The sequence below is a fragment of the Cydia pomonella genome, chromosome 1 (assembly GCF_033807575.1).
Source record: "Cydia pomonella isolate Wapato2018A chromosome 1, ilCydPomo1, whole genome shotgun sequence".
Taxonomy (NCBI): domain Eukaryota; kingdom Metazoa; phylum Arthropoda; class Insecta; order Lepidoptera; family Tortricidae; genus Cydia; species Cydia pomonella.
The window spans coordinates 10,447,870-10,460,835 of NC_084703.1; the positions used below are offsets into that span (position 1 = coordinate 10,447,870).

General features: G+C 35.1%; 1 protein-coding gene across 2 annotated transcripts in view; it reads left to right on the forward strand.

Moving 5' to 3' along the window:
- Positions 1-12,966, forward strand: part of LOC133534230 (carboxyl-terminal PDZ ligand of neuronal nitric oxide synthase protein) — a 201,798-nt gene that overhangs the window by 117,923 nt on the left and 70,909 nt on the right. For both annotated transcript variants that reach the window (XM_061873419.1, XM_061873492.1), the window contains exon 3: positions 5,675-5,746. In XM_061873419.1, the coding sequence (XP_061729403.1) occupies positions 5,675-5,746 (72 nt within the window). The remainder of the gene's footprint in view (positions 1-5,674; positions 5,747-12,966) is intronic.

The following is a 12,966-nucleotide window of genomic DNA, read 5'->3' on the forward strand; positions in this document are numbered from 1 at the left end:
AGAAAACTCTTAGTAAAGTAAATTTATTTTCTGAGCATATGGATTACACTGTAAACGATATAGCCCGAACAGGGCTTTATTGTAAATTCCTACGCCAAGCGAAACCCCAAACTAGAACAATGAAAGTACATAAAACAAATGGGTATCTAAGAATTAAGATATATGTTTTCCAAGAATTCCTGCGTAGGCTAAATTAAACCAAGTATCTGCTTGACCGATGACGACGGCGTCATTTGTCAAAAGTGTTCGCTTAATTTGAAAAGTGAAAACCACGAATACGAATAAATAAAAGTATAATAAGTATTGTAAAATAAATATGAAATTCATGTAATAAACCTTTTGCGTCGAATGATGGCTGCTATGACAGTTCCCTTAAGTCTCGTTTCTTTGAGCTCAACGACAAAAAAAACCATAGTAGTTTTTTTTTCTATCAAGCCTTAATAGAAAAAAACTAGTATGGTTTTTTTTAATACATACGTTTCTAAATATTTGACATTGTCAATCAAAAGCTACCACTTTGTAGGTTGTCGATAAGGTTGATTTCCAATCGAAGTTGGTTGAGAGTGGCACAATACAGCGTGTATTTTCGATACGACCATATAACCAAAGGATGTTAGTTTAGGTTTTAATGAACACACATTTATAGGTTTTATAAAAAATGGACGACTTTTATTTTTACATATAAATTAATTCAACAAGCAATCAGTATCACAATTTTTAACCGACTTCAAAAATGGAGGAGGTTCTTATTTCGACTGTTTTTTTTTTTGTATGTATGTTACTCAATATCTCCGAGAATCGTGAACCGATTTTCAAATATTTTTTTAATCGAATGGGTATAGTCCCGAGATGGTCCCGTTGGCACCAAGTCGGGGTCTGATGATGGGATCTTGGAGAAATCGAGGGAACTCTTCAAATGTTATAGGTACATGTATGGCGCTTTTGGTAATTTTTGAAGTCGGTTTTTGTTCTAACTGGAACAAGGCGTATTAATAACGCGACGTCAGAACTGTCACAAGTGATCACGATGTACAAAATATATTGCCGCTGGAAAAATATCAAAAATTAATTAAACTGTTGTTAAGAGTTCATTAAAATTTTCTTTCAGAATCATTTCATACCACTAAAACCTACTTCTCGTTTAATAAGTTTGTGGTAATAATTGCTAAAGTTCTAAAAAATGTCTACAAATATTTTACAATTTTCACGTCACAGCTACTGCATATAAAAATTAACTGTCACAGGGATGGTCCCCATCTGACGTGAGAGTTATAATTTGGGATACCTACATGACCGTGTTATGAGAAACAAGTAAGATTGTTTCATTTCATTGGACCTACACCAAATTGGCGGGTTGATTGTGCGATTGCGGGGACATTACTCGTGGCGCGTGACTGCCCTTTTATTAGATTCGCACAGCTCCATGTTTCCTGATGTCCCCTTCGAACGCCCAATAAGTCCCCCATAAGGAAGCGTTGACTAAATTGTTTTAAATCACTTTAAGGCCTTTGCGATTTGTGTTATAGTAAACCGCATAGGTACTGGCGCGGCATTCATTAGCAAAAAATAATTATTCGTATTCCTACTTGTAGCTCGTTAAAATTTCGTGAATCGTTGGGAACAAAAGATTTCCTGTGGCAGAATTGGTCCTTAAGACCCAAAGATGGATTTATGAAGTGCCACTTTATAAATACATCATAGGAACACAAAGATTAATTCTCCTAAAGGAAATCTTTTTTTTTTTAGTTTATTCATAAACTAAACAATCTTATAAACAGATTAAACTCTTATAAATTTGTCGCAATACAAAAGATGTACTGCAAAAAAAGCAAAAAGCAACAATAGACCTGGAAGTTCATAGTTATAAACAACGCTAACTGAAAAAAGTACTTATAGGTACGAGTATATCTAACGTACTTATAGATCGAATGTATCAGAAAATGAACTGCATACAACATATATATATAAGTAAAAGTACTTGGTATATTTTGTTCAGAAAACGCCGTATTTGACCTTTTTATGGTTTGTGCAGGTACGGCTGTCATGGCCGTCTTTAAAAAGGAACGGAGTCATATCTTGATTGTGTGTTTTAGGAATTGGACAAGGAACTCTTGTAATTTTCACCAGAGCGTTACGGAAAACTAGTTTTAACTAGGAAATTGCGTTTTCACTTAAAACTGATTTTTACGGAAACGGCTCTATATTTTTTCTTTCATCTTATTGCAATGGTTGGTTTTATTTGCTATTACAATGTTATTATTTTTATTTACAATAACAATATACATCATGGATATACAGAGGTTTACTACAACTAGCTTAAATCTAAAACAGGCCCCTGAGGCATTGTACCATATTGCAATTGATTAAGGTGAAGAAATGTACATATTTATGAACTCAAATGTACAATTCAGAAATATACGGCTTATTGTTTGTCATGTGACGTAAATATTGGTCTATAAACAACTATTTTTTCTGCTGACTAATCTTATACTTCATCAATTCGTCGGCGTGATTTCATTTTTCAGTTTTTTTCAAGAAGGTTATTTCATGCTTCGGATGAACTGACGGTCTAATCCTATCTGAAATGGAATATATTTAATATACTTTTAATAATCGAGTAGAGAGATATGATTAAACTTAAGAGCAGAAACCTTAATCAAGCAGTATTTCTGCGCTTTGTTGTCTTGTGTAGCCCGCTGAAAGTGTGTAAAAGGATCGAAATTAAGCGAAAGTCGAAATAAATAGACGCTAATGGTTACAAGAAACTTCAAGTAAAGTCCAATAATAAGTTTAATAATTATACGTTCCCCTATGTTTAACTCATCATGGACTATTTTCCAGGCATCAGTAGACTTGGCACGAGAGTAATGAGACGGTATCTCGCGCGCGGTTTATACTACCTGGCTCTGTCTAATCGATAAAATAATTAAACCTTACTGATACACATATATTATACAATTCATATTTTTACGTTAAAACGCCAATATTCGAATTAAGTATACATTTGTTACACTGTCACGTTCTAACACGTATCTAAGTGCGAAAGTGTCAGGCGTAGTGACAAGTGATAAAAATGCGACCGTTCTACAGCCGCTGGGCTATAATCGAGAAAATCGAAGTTCGCAAATTTACGGGCATCTTTCTCTACCACTCTTATTACGCCTTTATTAGACTAACAGAGAAAAATCCCCGCAATTTGCGAATTTAGATTTTTGCGATAGGTCCTCTGGTCTCCATCAGATATCCACCAAACCACGCTTGTCTTTATGCCCTATACACTAATTAGTAGGAGATATAAACGTCAATAAAGCCATTTTCAAATTCATGTTCAAAATGCAGGTTCAAATTAGTTATATAGAAAAAAAATTCATACAGCCTTACATACCGAGGCCTGTAAAGCTACCTTCTTTTGCTTTTAAACGTCAAATTGTGACACAACGTCTTGACATTCAACCATAAAATGTGACGTTCCACGGAAAAAGGTACCTTTTGGCGCCTGGCCCTCGCGCTGTTATTCACGTCGCTCCTATACGAATACGCGTCGTAAGCACCAACCGCCGTAAGGTACCTTTACCTGTGGGATATAATAACAAATAGTAGATTCGTAATTAGTTTTCAGCTGTTTAAACCTACGAGTACCGTGTATATCTATTTGGCCTGCAACCAATCGTTGCCCGACCTTTATAGTAATGTACAAATTGTACAATTTCAATAAATCTTTGCTGGAATCTTGTTAATAACTTACTTAAGTGTAAAGGTACCTACTATTTCATTTTATTTAACTACTTTTCACATCAGACCTTGGTTTTATAATACATTCATGACCTTAAATATTTACTACCGATGTTTTTACTGAAGGTGATTTCATGTAAAAGTTCAGACCCTCAAGCACAGTCTGGTAGTGAAAGATTCTTAGGTACACGAGACACGTATGTACATATTGTACATGACATACATATTTGCTTTTTTTTGTTACGTGCTTCGTTTGCCCGCCGGTAAAAGCTCTTTGTTATCTATCACAGCACAAATAGATTTGTTCTCAGCGTGTATTAATAATACCTAAATATTACTAACACTAACAATTACTATTGAAACTAATATTTGGTTACAAGCCAACACTTGTAACTAAAGTTAGAAACTAAATTGTTACCAATGTCATAAGTAATTGTGGCTCACAGGTGCTTCTAACGAATGCGTGTGTATGTACTATGTAGAGGCACGTAGCAATGCAAATAGATTGATTAATCGTTATACAACATATTTTTTTAACTACATATGTTTATTTCAAGGGTGCAATACTGAGTCTAATAAGTTGATTTCTTATACTTCAGTGGATATTCTAGTCCGTGTCGGCAGTCGTTTGGTCGGGATTGCGCTAAAGCTTATAAGTTGAAGTGTATAAAGTCGATTTACGAAAGCTGGCACGAATGGAATGAACGAAACGAATGATATTTGTCAATATGTAACTGACACACGTGTCGATGTATTTTGATTTTATTATAATGGTTCTTTATTTATTTTCTAAGTACTCTTATCTTAAATAGTGTAAGTGCAACATAGAGAATTGCCGAGAGACTAGTTATTCAGTCCTCTGGTTCCCGAACTCTCTGGTTCCTCCTTAAAGTTGTTCAAGGGAAGTTCTTCAGGGTCTCCTTGCCATGCCTGTAGGAACCAAAACAGCTCACAGGCTCACTCGCAAAACAGAACCAAACAAAAGTTCATTACAGATCACCGGCAGGTTTTTTTAATATAAAGCGCAGGTTTGACCTATGGAGTACTGTTCTCATCTCTGATCTGGTGCTCCGCAATACCAGCTTCTCTCTCTTGACTCTATCCAACGTTGAGAAGTTCATATTGTTGGCGACCCCGAACTAACTGACTGCTTGGAACCTCATAATCGTCGAGAATGTACTGAGTAAATTTTTGAATTGGCGCCATCGTCTTGTTTTTACCACCGCATCTCTCGCCGTAAATGCATGGCACACCAAATAAGCGGGCATCTCGCTCGCTTCTTTCCAGAACGTGCAGAATCTGGAATGAGTTACCTTATGAGATATTTCCATTGCGCTACGATATGGGATTCTTCAAGAAGAACGTATTCAGGGTACTCAAGGTTTTACAACGCATAAGTGAGTTCTTCGATGTTGCTTATGCGCATGGGCAACGATGACCGCTCGATGACGCTGTGCTCGTTCGCTGACTATGACATATTTTTTTCATCTAAAACTGTAGTGTCTTGAATAAAACACTAATAGACTTGGTATTTATTTGAGTAGGAAGAAACTTCTTAATGAATTATCGTATTGTTGTAAAACACACCCGTCTGTTTAGTCGTGGGTTTGGCAAGAGGGAGCTGTCAAAGTGGCAACCACGGATAACATATTTTAAGAGTGCATTCATTATCGTCTCTCCGCTACAAAAACTGGCTAAGAAATACCTACAAAAAAAAATATACCTACCTAAGAGTGTTATAAAGATAAACTAACTAGGTATAACCAAACTTTCTCCGTCGTATAGATGTTGTACGTCTGACTAAAGTTTTCTAACGTACAATGCCATTTACATCAGCTGTAAAATTTACAAGATTACACACCTTTAACACACCGTTAATTAATGTGCCTTTGACTCTACTCTAACCCTTAATATAATACTTATAGTTTTCCTTTTGTTTCAGTACATTGGGACCATGGATGTGCCCCGGCCGTCAAGTCGCGTTGAAATCGTTGCAGCCATGCGTCGTGTACGCGTAAGTATTTCATTATTAGCATTTTAATAATAAAATATCTGGGAAACGGAAAACATATTGAAATTCAAAAATGCGCGTTTTTCCAGAGATAAGACCTAGCTAGATCGATTTTTCGCCCCCGAAAACCCCTATATAGCAAATTTCATCGAAATCGTTAGAGCCGTTTCCGAGATCCCCGAAATATATATATACAAGAATTGCTCGTTTAAAGGTATAAGATTTACTCTATGTATACAGGAATATAAAAGCTATGAATATATTCACAATGCAGCAAAGAAACAGCAATATTGAATTTAAAATGTTCCTTAACTTTTAAAAAGTTCCTGCACTTAAAGAAAACAGCTCCAGAAAGACAACATATTCATCATATACATAATCATTCATTAGAAAAAGGCAAGCATAAGCTTCTCTTAAATAATTTTTATTTTTTATATAGTAAATACTTATGGTAACGGCAACAATTATGGAAACTTTTAGAAAAAACTTAAAATATTTTTGATTTTTCACTGATAGGTACCTGTAACTTTTCTACCGCTTTGTGTGTTAGAAAGAGTTAAGTTGAATGTCCTAATTCGAATCTTATATTTTCGACGTGCTTAATAAAAGATACTGCAAAAAGTTTTAACGTAATTAACAAATTTAAACTTTGTTTTATTTTTCTCCCGTAATGGACAGTATTATAAATATGATTTCTTTTAGAATAGACCGAAAAAAGTCAAACCTAAGCAGCTCTATTATGCTTGCTTGTGGTACGAGTATTTAAAAATATGACGAGTGTTTATAAACTGATGTTAAATACGTATTTTACGGGATTTGTGGTTTATTATTCATTGTTGGTGCAACGTATAGTCACGGACCTTAATTATTGAGCCATTTAGAGTTTACATCAGACATTTCATACCGTTGGTATTGAGAACCAAAGCTTGAGCCGTAGATGGATCAAGTCTGTGACCGTACATTATAGGGACGTTTACTGTTAATAGAGCGTGTCATTCACCATGACGCGCAGATTTGTCAAATCTAACCTTTAATATTTAATTACGAACCAGAGCACGCGTTCGTGAATGAAACAGTCTACTTATACCATATAGGTAATTACCGTCAACCGTCACTCTGTACAATCCGCAGAAATGAGTAAGTAGTAATAGTCTCAATATTATATTGGTTTATTACGTTCGGAATCGTTATCGGAAAATCATCAGTTTTATAATATTTGTTTTACAAGGGGGCAAAGGTGTTGTTTAAGCGAAAGATTCCCGAAATTGAACTCGCTATGCTCGTGGTTCGAAAAGTGAAATCTTGAGCGTGGCGGGGGTTAAAAATTTAGTAGGTTGTCGAAAAATGGGAGTAAATTTACTGCGGCTACAAAGTTTTCTTTGACAATCTACCTCTATTTCATGTTCTCTTTGATCACTTGCCACTTGCGTTTATTGGCAAATGTATGAAGTCGCAATAAACAGTAATCAATGTGTAAACAGGCCCAATGTGACGGCTAGGCCAGCCACACATAACCAATTGCCACACTTACCCGTATTGACCTTATATCCTCTAACCGGTAACCTTTGTTGATACCGATTAAATATTGTTACCAACAATTAGGTTACTTAATGACAACTACGTGCATATTCATATTCCTAATATATCACCTTGATAATAATAAATAACTACGTGGTCGTGGTTGGATGAATTTTATATGCACCTAACTAAAGAAAACTAGATAATAAATCATATAGAACGATTTCTAATAACTACATTTCGCGGGTGGCTTGCTGTATTAAGTTTCTTTGTCACCAAAAAACATCTTATAGACACTTGTAATCATCATAAAATACAATTCCGCAGAATGCTCCAATACTTGATCTCAACGAATATATCTTACGGATATTGAGCCATAAGACAGTTCGGTCAATATTTGATGACCGCGCCATTCCGGAGACTTACTTATAAATTTTCCGGTTATTTAGCCAATGTGATAGATGTAATATTGTTAAACTTACGAGCAGATCTAAAAGGAAGTATTGGATGTTATATGTATTTTATTTTGTTGTCGTGTGCTCGTAAATACGAGTACACCGAGAAAGACCACTCCTATCCTTACTTGATCATTTGGCTCACGAGACTGGAGTGAAAACCGTTATCGACAGTTGAATTGACTACAATGATAAATGTTTTCGGCTGTTATTATCATGAGTTCATGACATTCTTGAATAGTGGTACTACAAATAAATGTGAACGAGTAGTAGTTGCCTAATCGCAGTACCTATAAATGACTTTTTCAATATAGATTTCTCTACAGCTTTAGCATTTGTATCTTTTGTTTCTATGTAAAACGTAGCTAAAAAGGAAAAATATGGGAATAACAACATTGTAAATAGTTAATCTTGTACACCTGACAGGCAAATTAGAGCTATTCTATCCAAATATCTATTATGTGACCTTTACCTATAATTATGCAATAAATGATATCTTATCTTAAAGCTTGTAACTAAAAAGCGATTCAATCTACCATATTAACGATATCTTAAAGGTTTTAGTGCAGTCTGATGAAATGTAGGATGTCACCATGGCAATATTTAGACATAAACGTGCAGATAACGACGCGAATAGCACCTTCTCAGTTCTCAGTCTTAACGTATCAAATAGGCCAAGGAGAAGCTCGAGAAGGACGAGTATCTAAGTAAATCTTAATATAAAGTCAGTATTGTGAAAATAAATGGATGGTGTCAATTTGATGCCCTTTTAGACGGCATTTGAACGAAGCAAAAATAATATTGAAGCATGTACTTGTACAGATTTTGACACATATACATCACACAAACACGAAAAATATCTACTTTATTAATATAGATAATGAGCATGTTTATCGCAACAAATTGGGCACTAAAAATATATGGATATTATGATAAAAAATACCACCCCGACGTTTTTAAGTTTTAAATAGTAGCATTTGTTTCCTTACATTTTATTTAAGGCTCCGCAGATTCGTGTTCTTTTATCACTCTCACTAAGCGTAGGAGTGAGATATGCGTCCTCGGGATCGCGGTTATCATGGTTTTGAATTTTAATTTGTTGGAAGTTTTGAAAAAAAAAGTAATCGCTGAGTTTCCTAAATATTTAATTGCGCATTTTTAGAAGCAATTTTCATATTTTTAGCTTTTGTGCACAAATTGTAACACATTTTCAAAATGCGTTTAAGACCTATGTTCCTGATTTTTCTATCGAGTGAAAGTCAGAAACTCAGGATTGGAATCCCTGGAGTCCCTAGAAAATATCTTCAAGATTTCTAATAAATTTTTTGACAGGCACGTATTTTTGAAAAGCGGTAAAAAAAATAAAGTCCGCTCTCTGAACGTACGGCCTGTATATGTTTGAATTTCAGTTTCATATAGGTACTTATTTAAAATGTGATTTGTTTTGTAACCGTTAATTTAAACGATGTATCTACATATGTACAACATTATCTACCGTAATCAATATTCAAAAGTAAAAAAACATGTCAGGCCTAGCTAAGGGTTAAAAGCTGCAGGCGGGGTGTATTTTATGGAAAAGGATAATTGTCAGGATATGTGTCAGATAAGTATCAGTCATGTGGACCAATTCCCGGAGTCAAAAATGGGCTAAGAGTTTCGTCTATGTACATGCCAAATTTGACCAATTGTGACAAGGAGGGGGAGGGGTCAAAAACCTCGAAATGTCATGTCATTAATGGATGACCTTAAACAGCTTTAAAAGAAATGTAGCCTATGGAGACTAACAAAGCAACGCTAAGCGGCCTTCGTAGTCTATGGATATTGCAATTTTAAGGGTGTCACATGGGCGTTTCTGACCTTTAATGAATATTGTAGTTGAGTCGGGAGCCCATCGTGAAAAAGCATTCTATTATGGTTTGGTATACGAAGTCTTAATTCGACCGTTAAAGTCGACGAGTATAAGTAACTAATCATAACTCCCTCGGGAGCAAGTGTGATGAAATAGTAGAAAATGGTACATTCATTGTTCATTAGGGCATGGATATTTTTGATTGAATTAAATTTGAAAGCCACTTTATTTTTTGTTATATCGTCAATTCAATCGTATGTTTTATTATTCAAAATAATAGTGACCCTTATACGTATTTTATTTAACAGACCGGTTATGTGACGTTTTCTTAATAATTTCTTATACTATTGAATACTGGAATTTTCTAAAGTAATTTCCTTGTCTATACTTGTAAAAGCGACGATTTACTTCTTTAACGTTCACTGAATGCGGAACCATTAGTAAAAATCAAAAAAGTATTTTGACTTTATTAGATATGATTTTTGTTTTTCTTTTGTTGTATACAACAGCCGAATCTAAGCAAGATTGATAGGAGTACCGTATAAGCTCGGAAAACATCATAAATCATTTAAATCGCCCCAGTGGATCGCAGTAATCGAGGAAAATGACGCGCAGGTGGAGAATATAACAATTTGAGCTTCAGATACGTAGTGTTATTTTGTAGCCAATCATTAAACACACCGGCCACTTCAGAGCGACGCTGTTGCTTTTCAAATTAATGCTACCTTGGCGAATATAATTCACATTTACTTATATATAATATTATAAGCTTTGTATGTATTATTCCCCCGAATATTTTAGCGTATTGCATTAACCAGCGTTAATTTACATCTTCGGGTTTACTGTTAAGGTAACGTCTACAAACTGTGCTCAAATTGCTATGTCAAAGCAAATATAGTATTTTCGTAAAAATATTGACCAAATACCGTATGTCCCCGGGTATGTCCTTAAACTACGTCCAAAAGAGAGGTATGGGCAATGTGAATGTCATCTCGCCTTGTGTGGTAGGGCACAGCACAGCAGATGTCATTCCAGATCTAGAGCAGAGCCCAACTGGGGAAGTACCTCCACCTTACAGAAAACCGCAGCCAAATAACACTTGACCCTACTCATAGTGTTGTGTTCCTGCCGGTGAGTAAGGTTGCCAGAGCTCACCGAGGGGGGTGGGGTCAGGGTCGGCAACGCGCATGTAACTCCTCTGGAGTTGCAGGTGTACATAGGGTACGGAGACTGCTTACCATCAGGCAGGCCGTATGCTTGTTTGCCACCGACGTAGTATAAAAAAAAAAAAAAAACCGTACTTCTCGTAATATACAGTTTACCCCAAAAATACTTTGACAAACTTGACAAAGAAATTTTAGGATTATTTTTCTTACGTTACGTTAAACGTCTTTTACAAAACTGCAATTAATAAAAATACAATCATTTAATCATTTAACTAAAAAAATAAATTATCTTCAAAATACCCTCCTTTAGGTTTGATACACATACGCACACGTTCGCGAAAATTATCAACAATATGCAGCAGAAAAATTGTTTGTTAACGGGTCACATTGTACTGGTAACTCCGGGTTTAGCCGGTTAACCCAAAGTTAGTGGCTAACCCTGGATGGCGCAAGTGGCCCTAAGGGCTAAGTTAGGTTCCCTAGGTTTCGATTCGGTTTTAATGTGCAACGTGCATCTATTAGGGTGCGTGTGCAGAAATGTGACATGTGATAAATATACGATTGAGTGGGGTGATACGTCTTGGTTACTATATTGGATAGCCTGCAACTAGCAAGTTCTTAAATGACAAGGCTTTAAATTGATCACATTTATAAAAATACTAAAGCTGGTGATACCACATTTTTGATACAAAATTTTCTACCCTATGCAAGTCACCAAGAAATCCAAAAATGCTTGCAATCATGTATTACAAGAATAATTAATAGTCTTCCGTACAAAACTTTGTTCACGAAACACTTATTTTAAATAGCAATGCTCGCTTACTTATTTTTTACATAAAAGACAATAGACATATGAAACAAATAATTATATCTAAACGCTAAATAAAATATGTAAGAACCTCTTAATTTGATTTATAAACGTGAAAAATGAAATGGGAACGATCTCAATTACGGGCTTAACGTAGTATGAATTTTACCGAGAGCAGGGACTGGTCCGATTTCAAATTATAGCAATGATGCAAATTAAATGCTAACAATATTATATTGACAAAATGAAGTACATAGCTCTTTATTAAATAAAATTGATCGCGCAGATATTATATTATATGAGTTTTTAAGCGTCTTTAAATTGACAAAACATGGTAGTAGTGGTTTAGAATCAGTAAGACAACAGACATATTAAAATTATAGTATTAGCTATTCGTTGGGTAAGAGTATAACGTTGTACCTACATGGCGCATGAGATGGTGATACGAACATATATTGTTGCAATTGAGATGATTTTTCCAAATTTATGAAAACAACGATAAAGGGTTTAGGGTTATGTATTTAGAAATTTTCTTACGAGAAAAGTTTATTAAAGGAAATGGTCGTTCCATATAGTTATGGACACGAATATACCTTTGAACACGCATCAAACTGAACAATATATTTATTGTTTTTAAGTAAGGTTTCCTTATTAGCTTTGCGTGTAGGTTTAAAATCTGAGAGATTATTGAATATAAGTGAGATTAACCTCTATTTTCATTGCAGATTTTTTTTACACTTTTTAGGGTTCCGTACCTCAAAAGGAAAAAACGGAACCCTTATAGGATTACTCGTGCGTCTGTCTGTCTGCCCGTCTGTCACAACCAATTTGCTCCGAAACTTCTGGACCAATTAAGTTGAAATTTGGTACACATATGTAAGAGTGAATAGGCTACTACTGAACCGGTGAGCTCCATCTTAGGCCCTGTCTTCACTTTCCATCAGGTGTGACTAGAGCCAATCGCCGGTCAGTTTTTAATAAAAATAAAAAAAGTTATTTAGTATTATAAAGTTAAGTTAGTAAATGAATTTCGAACTTATGGGGCACCTTTGGGGGTAAATGAGAAAATTAAAAATAACAAAGTTTTGCAAACTTAATCATGTTACATACTTATTGTGAGGATCTCAAATAAATTTTGTTTATAGTTTTAAAATAAACATCCCATAAGTTATTCCCGAAAAAAGCCATAAAATTACCATTCCCCACCCCTCTTACTCTCCCAAACTACTGGGTTAAAAATAAAAGAATACCCAAAATAGTTCTTTACCTAAACATGACAGGAAAACAGATTAGAAATCTACAGTTAAACGTGAGTCGGACTTAAGAAAAAAAATGTTATTAGGCTGTTTTAGGGACACAGACTCAATGGTTTATGTGAAACGTGGTAAGGACAGCTATTTCGAAAGCCGACGGCCGCGGTTCGTTTA